The sequence below is a fragment of the Phodopus roborovskii genome, unplaced genomic scaffold (assembly GCF_943737965.1).
Source record: "Phodopus roborovskii unplaced genomic scaffold, PHOROB, whole genome shotgun sequence".
Lineage (NCBI taxonomy): Eukaryota > Metazoa > Chordata > Mammalia > Rodentia > Cricetidae > Phodopus > Phodopus roborovskii.
The window spans coordinates 13,056,539-13,074,765 of record NW_026126541.1 but is presented as its reverse complement, the minus strand read 5'-3'; the positions used below and the strand labels follow the sequence as shown (position 1 = coordinate 13,074,765).

The 18,227-nt window shown below is 52.4% G+C and overlaps 1 protein-coding gene across 5 annotated transcripts in view; it reads right to left on the bottom strand.

Moving 5' to 3' along the window:
* Sh3pxd2a (SH3 and PX domains 2A) overlaps positions 1–18,227 on the bottom strand; it is a 198,410-nt gene that overhangs the window by 66,947 nt on the left and 113,236 nt on the right. For all 5 annotated transcript variants that reach the window (XM_051200090.1, XM_051200092.1, XM_051200091.1 and 2 more), the window contains one exon: positions 6,514–6,542. In XM_051200090.1, the coding sequence (XP_051056047.1) occupies positions 6,514–6,542 (29 nt within the window). The remainder of the gene's footprint in view (positions 1–6,513; positions 6,543–18,227) is intronic.

Genomic DNA, 18,227 nt, shown 5'->3' with positions numbered 1-18,227 from the left:
CTCTGCAGGCATCCATACACACATGGCATTTACTCATTGCCAGTCCTGGAGTGGGGAGTGACCTACATCGGCAGCCTTTCCTACAGGAGCACGGGCATACCTCTGACCTCCTGCACCCCCATTTTATAGATGAAACTGAGATACAAGGAAGCTAAGGAATTGTCTTGATGCCAAGCCGATGCAAAGCTGATGCCAGGCTGAGCTGGGGTTTAAATCCTACCTCGTGTGTCAGATGCCAAAACCTAAACTGTCAGCTCCAGCAACAACGGACCACACCAGAGCCGACCTCATTAACTGGGCCCAATAAGTCCGTTTCATGATCACAGAGATGGAAGGCAGGCTGAGTAAACAGGACCTCACTAGGAACATCAACACGTGACCAAGAGAACCGTCTTGCAACACTCTTGAGCAACACTGAGAAGGAGCATCAGGCCCCTTGGCCTGGCAAGTGGCACCACACGGAAGCCACCATCCCAGAGGTTCTATGGGCCACTGTGCCCCCTAGTGGCAAGTCTCAGAACTCCTCGAGCATCTTCCTTGAGAGCTGTGGGAACTGGAAGGGAAGCCCTGCTTGGGGGGTGGGGGGTCCTTTGTCCTTTAGGACTCTTGGAGGAATGCCTGCCCATTATGGGGAGCAGCCACAGCTACTACTGGCCTTTCCTGCTGCTGGCTGGCAGAAGGCCCACAAAAACGTATGGTTCCGCCGGCCCCTCGAGAGTGCTTCCACTACTGCTAGGTAGGTGTGATGCGCAGTGCACCAGCTGGAGAGGCCAGCCCCCACCATGCAGTCATTTCTCCAAGGCATTTTTGTGGTGGTGGTTAAAGCCCATCCTTAGTAAGGGGAATTGTCCAGCACTGGGGTGGAGGTGAGGGAGACCAGAGCCAAGAACTATAAAACTGCGGGGCAGAGCTGAGACTCCTGAAGACACACGTGTGGACAGCCATTCCAGCTTGTCCTTGGGGCTTTCTCCAGGCCTGCCCTATGGGTTCAGGCTGGCCTAGACTGCCCTGCCGGAGTGTAAACTGGCCCCTTACAATACCTTCCCCCCAACATACACAGCCTGGTCTCTTCCCTCCCTAGGTGGTCCAGGCTGGCCTTGAACCAGCCTTTTGAGTGCCAGGATTGCATCATGCCCAATTACAACAAAACTCTTATTGTCTGTCTTTGGCCGCTTCTGTTTTTCCAGCTGGATTCTGCCTGGTACAAGGGAACAGGTGGGCATCAGAGGAAGGAACATGCCCAAGGTCATGTGACTAACAACGTGCGCTCACAAGACACGAACTCACGCAAGCGTGCTGGTCAGTTTTTGTCAACTTGAAGGTGCCTCTACCAGATGGGCCTGTGGAGGCATTTTCCTGACCAGGTAGCCCCGGATTGCACAGAAGGAAGCTGAGAGAGACATGGGGCACGCCGGAAGCAGCATTCCTCCATGGCCCCTGCTTCTGTCCCTGCCCTGACTTCCCTCAGGGATGGAGCTGTGACCTGAGAGTGTAAACCACATAACCCCTTCCTCCCCAAGGTGCTTTTTGGTCAGAATGTCTTGTCACTGCCCACACACCACAAACGAGGACGCCAGGCAATGTGACACTGTCCAGATCCCACACTTTCCTAAGGCCCAGACACAATCATCACACCCCCTCATGCTGGGGTCCACATCCCAACTCTTCCCGCTCTATGGATCTCCAGTCACCAGCTAGAAAACCAATCCGAGTCGCATCACCCCGCCCCCACCCCATCGCTTTAGTGTCCCCAGAGAAAGTCAGCATGGTAAAATGGCCCGTAAGACCCCACATAATCCGCTCTTAGCTAGACCACATCCCTCGCCGCTTACACCCTGCCCTGCGTCCTGCTCGTTCGCGGCCCTGCTACAGTTGAGGAGTTGGCATGTTCTCATAGGCCTTGGGCCTTCTCCCACTTGCTGCGCATTGTCACCCCATCACTTCGCCTGTCACGCGTGTAACACGTGTAACAGGGCATCACTGCCACCCCCCAAACCGCAGCTGTATTCCTGTAACTCAGACATTGTAACTGCGGTGCCTTGAATACAGACAAGGTGTGGTTGATCTTGCTTGCCCAGAGACAGACCACCCTTTCCCCACTGTCACAGGGTGACCCAGGGACTCATCATTCTCCAAACCTCTCTACAAGTGAGTGGAGCAAACCCCACAGCCAAGGTGTCGCGGCGCCGGACACGGACAGTAATCAAGAGCATGCCCTAAGCCATCGAGCAACCAGACAGCAGGGAAAAGGCTGAGGTCTGAGGCAGGGGTTGGGGCGGCTTCTCTGTGGTAGTAAACAGCAAAGCAAAAAAATCTCAAGAGGGAGCCAGCCATGGAGAAAATGAAGGAAGATTATTCCAGGTCGCGGGCACAGCAAGTACAAAGACCACGCAAAGGAATGAGCTTGAGCCTGCAGGCTGAGGATGACCTCGTGGTTGAACAGGTTCGACTGCGTGGGGGATGTGCTCGGGCAGGGCCAGGTCAGAAAGGCAGTAAGGGTCAATTGTGCAGGACTCTGTAAGCCAGAAAAAGGAGTTGTTCTTTACCGATTGCAAGTGCCCCGGGGAATTACAGGCGGTTCGGAATGTACTTTAAGGGTGCCCCCTGGTGGTGCTGTGTAGAATGACAACTGGCGGGGTAAAGGTGGAAGCCGAGAGGCTGTACTTGGGGAGCTGGGGTCTTCCTGGAGAGGTCCAGGGGGATGGAGATATGTGAGTGGACCTGGAGGTTGAGTCCATAGGCAGCGGAAGGGAGGACCCAAAGGTGATTTCTAGGGATAGGCAGGTACTGGGAAGTCCTAGAGAAGAATGATGTAGAAAGAAACAGGTACAGCGGGAAAGATGCAGATAAAGGTCAGGCCATGCTCCTCCATCTAAGGTCAAATGACACCTGGCTGTAAACCACGTGACATCATTCTTCCCCCAGCTCTGCTCAAGCCTAGCTTCCAAGTTTTAGGGGGCGGTGGGGGGACGGGGTCTTGTCAACTAAAGCAGCAGCAGCTCTCTCCAGAGTTGACTATGAGTAACCACAGCCCAAGAACAATGATCCAGGTCTCCCCGAATAACATGTTCCAAAGAGACAGCAAGCTTGTGAACTGCTTGTGGCTGCAGGAGCAGAGAAAGTTGTAAGGTAATATGCTTTTCAAATCCATTGGGTACATCAGGTCGCAGGCAACAGCTGCATGGCGGGGGCAGGAGGTGGGGAGGGCAGGAACACGCACGCAGACTCTGCTATAGGCTTCAGAAATACCCCACAGTACCCTTAGCCCTTTGGTTGGTGGGAACTAGGATTCTGTTCATATGTTCCAAATGATTTACCCAATGGTCACAAAAACAAAATGTTAGGTCATGTATAGAAGAGGACAACAAATGGCTACTGACAAGGCTAAAGATAAACCAAGATAATCAGGCTCTGGACTTGCAACATTCCAACCTCTCCGAAACACTGAGGTTCTATTCTGTCAACTAGCCTCTGCCACGCAGCTTCTTTCTAGGAATTCTAGAAATAGTTCACAGCCTCTTGTAACCAAGGCTGGCCTCGAGCTTATTATGGAGCCAAGGAAGCCTCTGGGTTTCTAACCCTCTTGCTGCATTTCCCGAGTGGTGAGGCTACAGGTACACACCACTGGGTTTATAAACTGGGTTTATTTGATGAGGGGATTAAACCTAATTTTTCCTACATGCTAAGCATTCTGACCCCAGCGCTACCTCAAAATCCCAAGTGACACGTACCTGATCCACGAGACAGAGGACAACCTGGCCCCTATGGCCAGGCCGAATCTCTAGAAAAGTGTCCTCACTCCATCAGCAAGGATCTTCCCAGGAGGAGCCAAGCTTTGGAACTAGACTGGAAAGCAGACACCTCCTATGTGTGAGCGACCCCAAGAGGCATCACTGCAGAGCAGGGATAAGCCCATAACCTGGACCCTGATCCTGAATGTACCCAGAGCCAGGGGCCATCACCAGATTGGGGTTTTAGGTTTCTCCTTACGAAAGCCACCATGCAGAACATGAAGGAACACATGTAAAGTTCTGGGCACGGAGCGCTCACTGAGTAACAGTGGCTAGCACTTTAGGAGTGCGTTCTCTGCTGCAGGCGAGATCTAACCACACACACACACACACACACACACACACACCAGCTGATCCAGTCTTCATCGACACCACGTAGGTGTGTGTTAGAGTTTTCCAGAGAAACAGACTAACATGATGTGCATAGAGAGGAAAAAGTATGTTTGAAACTGGCTCATGTGACCGTGGAAGCTTGGCGAGCACCAAGTCTGTGATGAGGGAGGGCAGGCGAGAGCCTGGGAACCAGCCGTCGTCAAGTCCAAAGGCAAGCTACAGCAGAGCTGCTGGTTGGCGTGTGTGTGTGTGTGTGTGTGTGTGTGTGTGTGTGTGAGTGTGTGTGTGTGTGTGTGTGTGTGTTCCATTAAGGCCTTCAGTTGGATAAGGCCCACCCACATTATAGAGGGTAATTGGATTTATTCAAGGTTCTCTGATTTAAATGTTAATTTCATTAAACAACAACATCATAGAAACACACATTTTAAGGCCTGACCAAGCACCATGGTCCACTTAAGGACATACAATGATAACGATTTAAAGAAAAAATAGTTATCTACCACAAAGTGGACGTAACTATCCCTAATTTACAAAGAAAGAACAGGTCCCGGGAGGGAGAAGGCTCCCGTGAGTCACAGGAGAGAGAGCCTGGCTCAGAATGCCTGGCTCCAGCTTGCCATTTTAACCATGACACTAAGTGGCCATTACCATAGGCATACCAATGTAAATTAAATTTCCTCATCCTTCTTTCCCTGGGTGGAGATGGAAGGCAGAGAAACTGAGGAGGCAGCCAGGGTGGGGCATAGGGGAAGGGGCGGGGTCCCCTAACTTAAACACGAGGACCAGGGGATAACGGGTATCCACTTCTGCTATAGTATCATATAGAACTATATATAGTATTATATGTGTTATTACATAGTATCATAGTTTTTTTATGTACTAAGGGCTATTCTATATTACAAGAAACAATCATTCTTGTCATTATTGTTGTAACCATGATGAAGAAACTGCAACAAGAAACTTCCCAAAGCCAAACAGGAAGCTGGAGTTGAGTATTAACCGGTGCACTAGATTTGAGGTTCCAGGCAAGCGCCTTAGTTATCATGACCCCATCATGACCCCAGTTTTGCTCCTCCAGCCCAGTTTTCCCTCTGGGCTCTGGCTGGCAGTGTTCATGACAAAACTAACTTTTCAGAAGGCTCCTCACTCGGCTTTTCACAAAATGAAATGCCCCTCTGCGGCAGCGCATACTGAGATACCTGGCACAGCTGTCAGTCATGTGTGCACACACATCCTACCCCACAACTACGTACATAAGCATGCTCAAACAGGCTTCAGCCTATAGCACACTGAGGACACCCAGCCTATGCACAGTTATCTGCAGGACCACCCATGTCCGCACAGCCCAACACGTGACCTCCCCCACACAGACACAAGATAGTATTTGTACACACAACACATTCAAACCTATATTTACAAGGACACAGAATACAATTACTTCCACCTCAATTTCTACCCATCGCGGCAGCACACAAGCCTCTACTTGGTCCCCTCCTCAATGAGATATAGGGGCCTTGAACACATACCCAAGGGTCAGATTCTCTTCAGTGGACTGTGCTTGGCGCCCCACCACGACACATACAGGAAGCACACGTGCCAAAATTGCTCGCTCTGTCTGCCCCAGCCCTGCACCCCAAAACTCACCGCACTAACTTTAAAAGATCACCCTCCCCCAACTAACTACACCCCGCCCACACCCAGGCGGTGTGCCATTTGGGAGAGCCTCCCCCACCCAGAAAGAATCTTCTTTGACCCTCCAGCGGCAGCGACAGCACCAGAAGACAACCTTGCTCTTACTTGGGAAGCACCTCCACCTGCCGCCCCCCACCCCACCCCGCGTCTCTGCAAGCCACTCTGGGCTGCAGCGGACCCCCACAACCCTGAGCAGCGCAAGCTCAGAGCTGGGGGAGGGTTCAGGTTTGTGGTATGGTGCAGCAAACCCAAGCCTCTCAAGAGCAACCCCTTCTCAGTTCCCTCTCACTTTCTCGCGCAGAAGGCAGAAGACCCTGCGTTTCCACAAACTCTTCCAGCGCTGCGCTGAGGACGCAAGAGGAAGCCACAGCAGTACCCAGCAGGGGCTCCTTCAGCTGGGGTGCAGGATCTGGCTGCAGATGCTGCAGGGTCTTAGACCCTTCCCGAGACACCCCCTACCCCAACACTACTTCCATTTAGGAGTCAGAGGGACTAAGGAGAACGAAGGTGTGAGTGGCAGAGAACTTAAGAGGGCAAGGGACAGAAAGAGGGCAATGGATGTGTCCCCAGGCAGGCAGAACCACAGTGCCGCAGGCCAGGAAGACATTCCTCCCTCCCCCGAAAGTCCTGCATAGGATCAGAGGGACGCGTGCATGTAGCTGGGAGGGGAGAAAGAAAAGCGCAGAGATTCTCTTACCTGATTTCCTCTTGGAACTGCCATAATCTCTGAAAAAGAAACAACAACAAATAGACATGGTTAGGGCGGGCGGGGGTCACGGGGCTGCAGCTATGGGGGCGCCCACCGGCGGGGCTGCAGCCGCTCCCGGAGCCTCTGCTCATGTGATGCCGCGGCCCAGCGAGCCGCGCGCTCCGCAGTTGCACGCACTGCGCGTTGCGATACCCGCCTGCCGCCCCGGCAGCCCGGCCTCCCCACGGCGCGATCAGCCTCCTCGCCCCGCCCTGCCGCTCCGCAGCCCGCACTCTGACCGCGCCCCAGCCTGCCCGAAGGGGGCTCACCTTTCCCTAATCCTCAATAGATCCCAGAGAACTATCAGATTCCAGTGCGCTTGCTAAACAGGTAAACTGAGGCTCCCGGGAGGGTGGGTGATCGCCAGAACCCAGGCTCTGGCCATCGCTGGGCCCACTCCCCCATCCCTGGAACACTCCACCTCCCAATACTTTGTGTTGCTAGCCCAGTGGCGACTTCCTCAGAATGTTCTCACTCCTGCAATTAGTTTGCTGGACCCTTTGATTCAATGGTGTCCTTCCTCATCCACCCAAGGCTCCCTCAAGACACACCAGCTGCTTTAAACCACTCCATCTTTGGGGAATGGCACAAGGGATGGGTAAACATCGCCAGCAGGAACAATATTTAGCATGTGTAGCTCTTTTTCTCTAAAGGCTAAGGCTGACACTGGGCCTTCTCTTCAGAGCACTTTGCAGGGTACCTAAGAGGCTGGGAGTGGTAGACATGGAGAATGAGCTTGTGAGCACGGTTCTGATCCGGTCACTTAAAATAACTGTTGGTAATCATAGGCGTATAGCCCCTCCCATCGCCATTCCACCTGCCCTGAATGGACAGCGTGGAGTCTGCCCAGTTCTGCCCTCGGGACTTCTCTAGGCCTAGACTCAGGCAGAGGCAGACACCCCAGAGCTGGCTGCTCCTTCTCTACCCTCCATTCCCCCAACTTCCCCCTCCTTAGTCACATGGAATTCGTGAAACCTGGATTCTGTTCATGCTCAGGGAAAAGCACAGGAGCCAGCTTGCCAGCTTGGGGCTTATCTGGAGACAAGAGGACTGCCCTCCTGTTCCCTGGGGACCGAAGAAAATGCCACTTGCTACCCATTTTTGGCCAAGCAAACTAGCTAGCTGGATCTACTCCCTGGAGGAGGGTCTTATCTGAGAAGGGCAGGCAGGCAGATGGTAGGGAGGGGACTCTGAGATTCAGATCCTTGAGGTCAGGAGGGCGTGGCCCTAGGCATCAGGAAAGGTGACTGACCTACATGGCTGGGGATGCAGGTACTGTCATCTCTCCATCTCCCAATGTTTGGGCAGGGCCTGGGAAGCTGCGCTTCTCGCTAGGTATTGAGACAGCCTCACAATGTAGCCCAGGCTGGCCTTGAACTTTTGCTTGCCTCTGCCTCCGGAGTGCCAGAATGAATGGCATGTCTCTCCTCCTTGTCCAGCCTGAGAACCCCACTTTGCAGATGAGGCTCACTCATTGCCCAGCAGCACCCACAGAGAGGAAGGGCTTGTGGGAAGACTAGAATCCGCAGGGCCTATGGGGCAGAGGTTACCCTGTCAGGAAGGGCGGAGAGCAGGGCCTGGTGACTCGGATTTGTATTCCATCACTCGGAAGAGGGAGGGCTCTCATCCTGCTCCTGTGCTTAATTTCATGTCAGCCTGACACAAGCTAGAATCGCCAGAGAGGAGGAAGCCTCAACTGAGAAAATGCCTCCATAAGATCAGGCTGAAGGCGAGCCTGTAGGGAATTTCCTTAATTAGTGATGGATAGGGGAGGGCCCAGCCACTGTGGGCGGGGCCGTCCCTGGGAGGATGGGAGCATGGTCCGGTGTTATATAACAAAGTGGGCTGGGCAAGCCATGGGAGGCAAGCCAGTAAGCAGCTCCCCTCCATGGCCTCTGCATCAGCTCCTGCCTCCAGGTTCCTGCCCTGTTTGAGTTCCTGTCCAGACTTCCTCAATGATGAACAGTAATGGGGAAGTGTGAGCCAAATAAACCCTTTCCTCCCCAATTTGTTCATGGAGTTTCATCCCAGGAATAGTACCCACACTGGGACACTTGCTGAAGCAGAAGGAAGGTCGTTAGAGGCTGAGCTCTATCTAGACTGCCTCCCATTTAGGGAGAGGGTTATTATATAGTGGCCGTTTCCCACCCAGAGAAGGGACTTTTCCCCAAGGTTTTCCACCGAGGCTGACCAAGGGGATGGGCAGGACCTGGCTGGCAATTCAGAGTCACCATTTTCCCAAAGGGCTTGCTGAGTTCAGGAACTCCACAGTCCTCTGGCCACTCCCGAGGCTGCCAGTGGCCAAGCAGGAGGTTTGCCCTCCCTTCAGTGGCTACCTTCTCCATGCTGAAGGCTGCCTGAGATTGTCTTTGAGCTGGTTCACAGCCCTAGTGGGGAGGCAAGTCCCCATGATAGGCAACAAGCTGTCCCCATGGGACAGGGAGACAAAGGAATGAAAACCACACTGGTGAAGCTCAGGCTTCGGTAGAATCTTCTAGAAAGCTGGCTAGAAATCCAGGGTGGAGTCACCCACACCGACTTGGTTGTCTGTTTCCAGCAAGCTTCCTTGGGATTCTGAGGCTGGGCCAGGGTTGCCTAAGCACCAACCCCTCAGGTAGCACTGCGTTCAGATTTCCCAAAAGGCTTCCAGACAGAACCTCTGGTCTTGCCCTACCATTGGAGACTGTAGCCCTCCACCCAGGGTTCCTGATCTTTCTCTCTGTCAGTGCTATGTTATCTCCTTTCGGGTGAGAAGGGAGAGGCTTATAGATACTTCCTTGTCCAAAATCAGTCAATGAGTAGCTGTGGTTGGGTTGGGCCCCAAACCGGGAATCCTGCCTTAGCTCTGAGGCTACAGACAAACTCTCAAGCCTCACCCTCCTGGAGCTGTGGATGTGGGAGTAGAAGGCAACCCCTGAGGCCTGACAAACACGTGGGTAGGAGGGGAGACTGGGTCTTGACTGTGGGGCAGCTGGGTCACAACTGAATGGTAGGGTAGCAGTTAGAGGAATCCATACGGTGCTGGCCTCCAGCCCAGGGAGGCATTGGCCTAATAGGAAATTCTTGGAGGTTTCCGATCGGGCACCTTTCAGCAAAGCCATTGGGTATTTTTAGCTGCTGGATGTGCCGAGAAACAGCTTAGGTATCTGGGACTCCCCCATCCCTCACATACCAGGCTGTAAAAAAGGCAGGGCACTCCCTCCCCCACATCAGGCACACCACCTCCTTCAATCAAGTCTGGCCTCACATGATGAGGGAGGCACCCTCGGTTGGGGGTCCAACAAGCCAAATTCCCTCCTCACTCAACTGTAGTCTTGAGTCGGTGATGACAGTTGCTGCCCTGACAAGGCTCCACTCCCTGGAAGTCACAGGCTAGCCTGCCTCTGACCTGCTGCTGAATCACTAAGTCCCAGGGAGCCACAGGAAGGAGCGGAGGAGGGAGGGCAAGGCTAGCATCTATCTCCCTTTGCAGATGCCAGAAGCTAATGTAATTGGAAAGGCCTCCCAGGCTCCATCAGGCTGTTCAGCCTTTCAGCTGGCCAGGGGTGACTAAGACAACAGGCACCAACTGTACTAAGAAAACTGGAACATGGGGCTTGTGGGGAGCAGACTGGGACTGGTGTTCCCTATGGTGCACAGGTGGATCTGTAGGAGAGAAGGCTGAGGTCCCCCTTCAGCTCTCTATCTGTGTCTGCCAAAGGAGAGTCACGCTGTTAATCTCTGGGCTCTTCCTGGGGAAATGCAATTGAGGATGAAGCCTCTGGTTCCAAACTAGGCTGCTTGCTGTGGTGGTGACCCTGAGCTACTTCAGCCCTGAGCTTCACAGCCAGTCGCAGGAGGAGGACAGCCACAGCCAGTCACAGAAACAATTCCCAGGCTTTGGGAAGGATAGGATACGCCGTGTTGATGTACAGGGCTATTCTGGAAGCCAAACAGCAGCCATTTTTGGGAGTTCAGCTGTTGACTGTTTACATCCCTCATGCAAAGGTGTGCAGGATCATGAGACCATCCTCTGAGTATCTGACTGCTCTATACCTACTCATATGTCCTAATTGCACAGGGCCTGAGGGAGGGCCTGAAGATATAGGCCGGTGAAGATTAGGGGAAGGGTCACCATCTATGTGGCTATGGGAGCACCATCATCCCTGTTGGGTCATTCTGGTGGCTTTTTTTGGGGGGGGTACACCCACACTCCAGAAGGTAACCCCCAACCTATGTTTTGCAAGTAACCCCAATAAGTACATTGGTTCCCTAGAGTGAACTCTGGTGGACTAGTAACTCAATTTGTCATATGAACCTTAGAGGTTGAGATAGACAGGACTAACACCTGTCCCTGGGGAGGAATTTAAGCAACAAGTGTGCTGGAAAAGGAATGTGACAGTGTTAATTGTTGATTTGACAGACTACATCGTCCAGGAAGCCAGCCTCCAGGCATACCTTTAAGTTGCTAGCCAGATGGCAAAGACTCTTCTACGTTGGGATACTTGGCACAGGGCGATGGCTCAGTATGCAAAGGGGCTTGCTGCCAATCCTGAGGACCAAGTTTGATTCCATAGACCCACACGGTAGAAGGAGAGAAATAGCTACCAAAAGTTGTCCTGATTTTGTGCTGTAGTTTCAAATACAGACACACACTAAAATTTAGTAAATGTTTTTTAAAAGTTTTAAAAACTTGGATGCTGATGAGCCCCTGAATATATGTCACCATTAAGCTGTATGTCCCCTCCTTTTTTTTAAAAATACATGACTCATCTTCATGTTGTAATTTTAGTATTTTTAGGGTGACTCATCTCATGGAATGGGCACACTCCTCTAGAATTGTCTATTGGGGAGCTTTTTTTTTTTTTTTTAGGTGGCCTCCATACATAGCCAGGGTGGTTTTGAACTGGAAATCCTCCTGCCTTGGACTTCCAAGGGCGGGGATTGTGGGCATGCATCAGTATGTGTAGCTTAAGCTGCTCTTTCTTCTCCCCTTTGATTTCTCTAGGCGAGGCCTGTGCTCTTCCTTAGGCAACCCAGCCAGGCATCCAGTATTAGTGAAACAAGGTGGGAGAGGCTGGAGCGGGGTGGGGTGGGGTGGGGGGATTGCCTCTGTGTTAGCTGCCTGCTTCTGCACCTCACTCCTGTAATGGCTAGTGTGGACCACCGATTTGATACAGGTGGGCTGTGAGGAATTTCTTGGCTATGCTTTGGAGAGATTATCTTGATTCAGTCAATTGGTGGAAGGACCCAACCAATATGGGCAGCACCATCCTGTGGGCTGGGGGCTCCAGGGTGAATAAAAAAGAGAGCCAGCTGGGCAAATGCTTCCTGTGTGTGTATACATTGTGACCACTTCCCTCTCCCCTCTTTATATATGTATGTATGTATGTTTATGTGTGTGTGTACATTGTAGCCAGTCACCAGTCACTTAGCTCGCTCGTGTGTGTATACATTGTAACAAGTCACTTCAAGATTAGGACTTGCCCACCATCATGGGCTGTACCTGTAAGTCGAAAGAAAACTTTAAGTTGCTTTTTTTGGGGGGGGGTGGAATTTTATCACAGCCTGAGGAAAAGTAACACAAAACAGTTCCTCTCCCCATCACACTCTTGGAGATTCCTAGCATTTGGTCTCTAGTACAGTTGGCGCTGGTGTTAATCCACTTTATAGATGGGGAGACTAAGGTCCTAAGGGAGCAGGGTCCCCAGTACTGAGGTTAGACTGACAGTTCTGACCCACAGTGCTCCAAGGGACTGCACCAGGGTCTACTAAGACCTGGACTGCAAAGAGAGGACACACCACTGGCAGGCTAGGGCTCTTGCTAGAAAAAGGAGGTGGCCGTGCTGTGCATCAAGGTTAGCAGAGTGGAAAGAGAGGCCAGGAAGAGTAGCTGAGGCAGCTGAGGAGAGTCAGGGAGGTTAAGCCCAGGGTTGGCTGCTGTAACCTTGGCAGGTGGAATCTGGCAGCAGCCTGCAGCCTCCCTCCTTTCCTCCCTGCCTCCCATCAGTGAGCGCCTTGGCACAGCCTTGCACTTCCATCCCAATGTCCTCGCTCTGCTGTCTGCTGGCTGACTTTGGCTGCATGGCCTGGGGTGCCCGTCTGCAGGTCTGCTGCTGATGCTAAGGCCTGCTCAGGAGAAGCAGACTCGGTGCCAGATGGCTGACTTGGAGTGACTTTGAGAGCTAGGACATGGGCACTCCTTAGAATATGTGGGCTGGGGAAGGTTGCGTGGTATGTAACCTTGGCTGGGGGCTCAGTCTAACCCAGGAGAAACAGACTGTGGTGATCTTGACTACCAATCATCCCATAAGCTTTGGAAACTGCTGCTGTGTGACCTTAGTTAGGGCACAAGAGAACCTGGGTCACAGGTCTGTGATGCAGGTGGGTACCAGTGCTACCCAATACAACACGGGCGCTTACATTCCCAGACAATGGCACTCCAAGTGCAACAGAGACCCTGGGGCTGAAGGAGGGCACCCTCAAGGACAAGGTCCTTTTAAACAAAGGACAGGACAGGAAGAAGGGGGAAAGGCACTAGAAACAGGGACAAGCGGCTTCCAACGGAAGGAAAACTGATCTGGTAGTGTGTACCGCTGGACTGGTGGAGGGACAGGGTGGACAGAGTTTGGAGGTCCAGCTGTGAAATCCTGGAGGGATTGGAGCAGGGGGAATGTGTTCTGGGTCCAGCTGGAGGGAAACTTTTGGGACTAGGAAAGGTAGGTAGCAGGAGAGAGGCTGTGTCGAGTGTGGCCCTGGGCTAGCCACTCTAAACTTCGTTTTCAGGTGGGTGTTGTAGGGCACACCTGTGTTCACTACTTGGACGACAGGGGACAGGAGAATTGGTTTTTTAATCAATTAAAGAATGTTGGGGTGTTTTTTGGAGGCAATGTCATGTAGCCCAGGCTATCCTCAAACTCACTATTAGCTGAGGGTGACTCTGAACTCTTGATCCTCCCTGTAATCTCAGCACATTGCAGGCTCCCAGCCATTCATCCCCAGCCAAACTGTCGCTTTTCAAAAGACAAGCCTTCAACTGAGCTCTGATTAACAGACAAGGGTAGAATTGACTAGAAACCATTAGAGTCATTTATGGTTAAGGGTGTTTGGTGAAATGTCAGTTTCAGTAGTCTGTCTGTCTGTCTCCCTAGGGTGGGTTGTGATGTGAAATGTGTTTCTTCTTCTCCTTTTGAGACAGGTTTTCTCTGGCTGTCCTGGAACTCACTCTGTAGACCAGGCTGGTTTTGAACTCACAGAGATCTGCCTGCCTCTGCTTCCTAAGTGCTGGAATCAAAGGTGTGCGCCACCACTGCCCAGCTGAGATGTGTTTCTTAATTGGCAGAGGCATTAAAAACAAACAAACAAAATGGACAACTTCTTTGGGCTTCCATTTTCTCATTTCTAGAAGGAGGCTACTCTGAGTGGCAGACAGAGCTGCTATGCAACTCCGATTCTGCAAGAAGGAACACGTTCTTCTAGAAGCCAAGTGACTGTCTGAGCAAAGGGGGCCCTGGGTCAGCTGAGGTCTGCAGAGCTCTGGCAGTTTCCTATCCCCCATAGCCTGGAGCGGGGTTTCTGTTCTGGCTTCTGAAAGCCTTCGCACAGGATGGTCTCAAGAGGCAGCGACCTCCAGGCAAGACAGAGGGGGCATGGATGCCATTCTATGCCTTCATTTGTGCCCTGATCTAAATTACGGCACTGAAGGCTCTTGTGTCTAACAAGAATCTGGCCTTTCTCTGCAGAGCCTGCGTCTTCCAGGATTCTGAGAATGGGCCCCATTGTGACCATGTGGCCAGCCCAGAGAGGCCAGATTCCTGCTCTGGGTGAAAAAGCTGAATTCCCTGGAGGAAGAAAGGGGTCTTGGGTTCTCCAGTCTGTGTCCTAGAGGGGCTGGATGCTATGACCATCATAGACCTCAGAAGACACACACACCCAACACACACAGAGACAGATTTTGCTTTGTTTCCCGAGCTTCCCAAAGAGTGTCTGCTGCTCTATTCACAGAGAAAAGTCAAAGTGCTGTCTGTCTGTCTGTCTGCCTGCTGGCTGGCCACCTCTGGCTTATCCCATGTATCTGAAGCTCAGGCATCACTCCACAATGTCTAGGCCTCAGAGCAACTAGTAAGGACAGCATCAGAGTGGATGGGTTCAATGCCTGGTTCAGCCACCTGCCTGCCACTCTGTAGCTCCCCGAGCCTTCTGTTATAAAAGGGATAAAAACAATTCTTGCTTTGTCAAGTTGTGGGGGTCAAAATGGACAATGTGCAAAGCTCTTAGCATGGTATTAGGCTCAGGTGGAAAGGACTGGAACACGGAAAAGATTCTGAAATCGTGGGCTCACAAGAGGGGCTAGATCTGCAGTGGGGATGGTGGCCCTCCCTGATGTTAATGAAGCTGTAAGACCCTAGCCCCATCACACATGATGCCAACTTAGGGTCATGAGCACAAACAGACCTTGATTCTTCCTAGGCACCTTCTAAGGAGTCCCACCAAGTGGGGACTGTGACAGGCAGACTATAGCGGAGGTAGGGGAGGAAGAACTATGAGGCTGAGCTCCCAGGAGGGCAGTCGGGGCAGGCCCACTGCCACAGAGTGGTACAAGACCCCCCTTAGGGCACCTGGCATCCTGTTGCCGACTTTGCTGGCTACCTCTTGGCCACAGGTATTCAAGGATTTCTGAAGGATGTAGAAGGGTCAGAGACAAAATTTAGCGATGGGGTTCAACTATGAAGTCCCCATAGAGAGAGTCAAAGAGGCCCTTTCACGTTTGGAGGCTTTCTCTGTTCCTCGTTCATGGAGCCTACATCCATCCATCCGCCAACTGTCATCTAACTGCATCCATACTACATTCTCTGCCATTTACCCACCAATCACCCATCCATGTCCATCCATCCGCCACCCATCCTTCTTCCTTCTTCCATTCCTCATAGATCACACATCCATCCATTATCCACTCTCATGCCCACATCTTAACGGAGGGGTTGTTACAGACTGGTTCCCACGCCTGAAGCAGGAGCATGGTTGAAGAGACACTGTCTTGCCCTAAAGTGCACAACATCTAGATACTAAGTGAAGACAAACATCTAAGGAAAGAAAAGGAAGAACTCAGCTTGTGGTTGGGTACCACAAAGCTGTGTCAAGAGTATAGGAATTCCCAGGGCAGGGAGGACAGAGTGGCCCGGGCTGGTTGGGGAGGGCTGCTTAGGAGAGGGGGTGCTGGGGCTTTAGAACAGACAGGAAACTTGGGGTGGGGTGCTTCATGAACACAGGGGCAGGGGCAGGGGCAGGAAGGGATGTAAGTGGCATGTGTGGGTCTCAACTCAGTCTGGTGTCTCTGTTTAGGTAACAGAGCAGGGAGCAGAGGGTGCTCTGCTTCTCTCTAGCTGCCCCAGGCATATCAACAGACCCGTGTAGTGCACAAGACAGGCAGACATACAGGACTGATGCCATGTGGGCTCCTAAGCTCCCAGCCCTGACGCTATCCTGTGCCTCAAGGGTGGGAGGAAGGCAGTCGCTGGGCACCTCCGGGTTTGGACCTGCACTGCTCTGGCGGGGCCAGGGCCCTGGCGGTCACACAGTCGTAGACCCTCCATCACAAAGACATAAGCACCCACCATGCAAGTGTGCCAGGCCCCATGTTACCTACTTGACACTGTTCTCAATTCAGTCTCACTTTACTGATGGGGCTCAGAGAGGCTGGGTCACTCTCCTGGTGTCACACAGCTAGTAACAAGGAAGCAAGACTGCAGATTAAGTGCTGTCTGTGCTTATGACCATGGTGGACACCTACCTTCCCTCCCCCCTCCGCCCCTGCTGTGTCACCCTTTAAGGCTCAGCTGCACAAAGGCCCTCTTCCAGAAGGCCCTCCAGGGACACGGTGTGTTCCAATTCTGCCCCAATACCTAGTGGCACTTTAACTCTAACTGGCCAGGAGGTTTCTCCAGGAAGATGGTAATGACTGGCACTACTGGCACTATCCAGTGACCATGAGCTGTGAAGGCCACTAAGCATCCCCACACATGCAGTCATGTGACAAGAGTTGAGCGCAGTGGCACACATCCCTATCTCTAATCATAGCTCTTGAGAGGCTGAGACAGGAGGATCATTGCAAGTTGAAGGCCAGCCCAGGTTACAAAATTAATCAAAAAAAAATTCGAATACAAATATGCATGCATGCTCGAAAGCAAATCATGGTATGGTGGGTGCTTATCACAATTCAATTCAGTGTCAAAACAAAATAGGAAGCCTGGAGAATTTTAATTGCATTTGGGACTCTGTGACTTCTTTACTGACTCCAGCTCTTCCCTAGAGCTCTTTCTGTGGAGCAGTTTTCTCCTAGGTTGGAACATTCCACCCCGTGGAGACTCTCCTTACGACAGAGAGGAAGGAACTCAAATAGCTACAGGAAGTTCCTGAAACTGACCATTCGCACTAGGCCCCTCCCTCTCTAAAAGTAAACAGTAAAGAGAGCCACTGTCAGGCAAGCCAAACTGCAAACAAGAGACAGATGGGGCAAGCAGCCCAGAGCTACCTTAAGGGACCTCCAACCTGGGAGCTGCCTGAAGGCATGCAGGGTGCTCCACGCTGTCAGCTTTGTGAGCTGTCACCCACGCTGCGGTGGGCTTTAATGATGCAGCTGCTTTGAATCACTTCTCCCCTGTAAGTAACTCCTCACCCATACTCCTGTAAGTAACCCAAATAAAACCCACTGGTTCACCAAGTTGGACTATGGTGGTATCTGTACTTTGGTCTGCCATAGGCTCCCTACCTGGGGAGAATAGATATGTATTCTGTCTCTCCAGGAAAAAAAAAATCTGTTATGCACATCTCTGAATGTCATTTCCAACTTGATGAGACTCGGAGGACACACCTCCCTGGAGGGAGAAAGAGTAAGTGAATGAGCTCAGTGACTTACGGAGTTAGCTTCTAGGTTCAGGCCGGCTCAGCCCTTCTTCCCCTCCATCTCTAGGGCTGGACGCTCTGCACTGGCCCAGCGGTTAGCTGGATGGAGGCTTTTTAGGGAAGCCAAGAGCCATAGGCAAGCTGTTGGCAGCACGTAACCAAAGGTGGGCACTGATGGGAGATGAGGAGGCTGGGGCTGCTAGAGAGGGCAAGCCAGGCAGGGATGTGGAAAAGTAGCCAGGCTGAAGTGATGGACCCCCTTCCTAGACAGGAAGAGATGCAGGCTCTGTGGGTAAAGCTTCTTTGTCAAGACCACAGGACTGCTGGGTCACAGAGTTGGGGCCCCAAGACCCTGGGATATGGCTGCTCCTACCTCTGTCATATCCCCCAGGGATCCCCTCTGTCCTGACACTGACAGGCCGCTTGGAGGCTCCCGGATCCCAGGCAACAGGGATGAACGCCAAGTCTAGATGTCTTCACTGTGGCAGGCCAAGAGGCAGGCTTAATGAGACAGCTCCACAAAGGGGCAGGCGGCTGCCACATGCCACAAGTGGGCTCACAATGCAGGCCGGGGGCTCACAGCCAAGGCCCGTGTTGTTGGGGAAACTTGGGAAGAGCCTCCCCGGGGCAGCCTCGGGGCTTCCCAGTGGCTCAGCAACTCAACTGGGTACGCTACGTTTCTGAGTGTGCCCAAGTGGTAAAGGCTTGCTGGAACTCTAACGGACCCCAACGGCCAGGCCAGCACTGGGGTCACAAAACCGAGGGTTCAGGTCTAGCTTTGT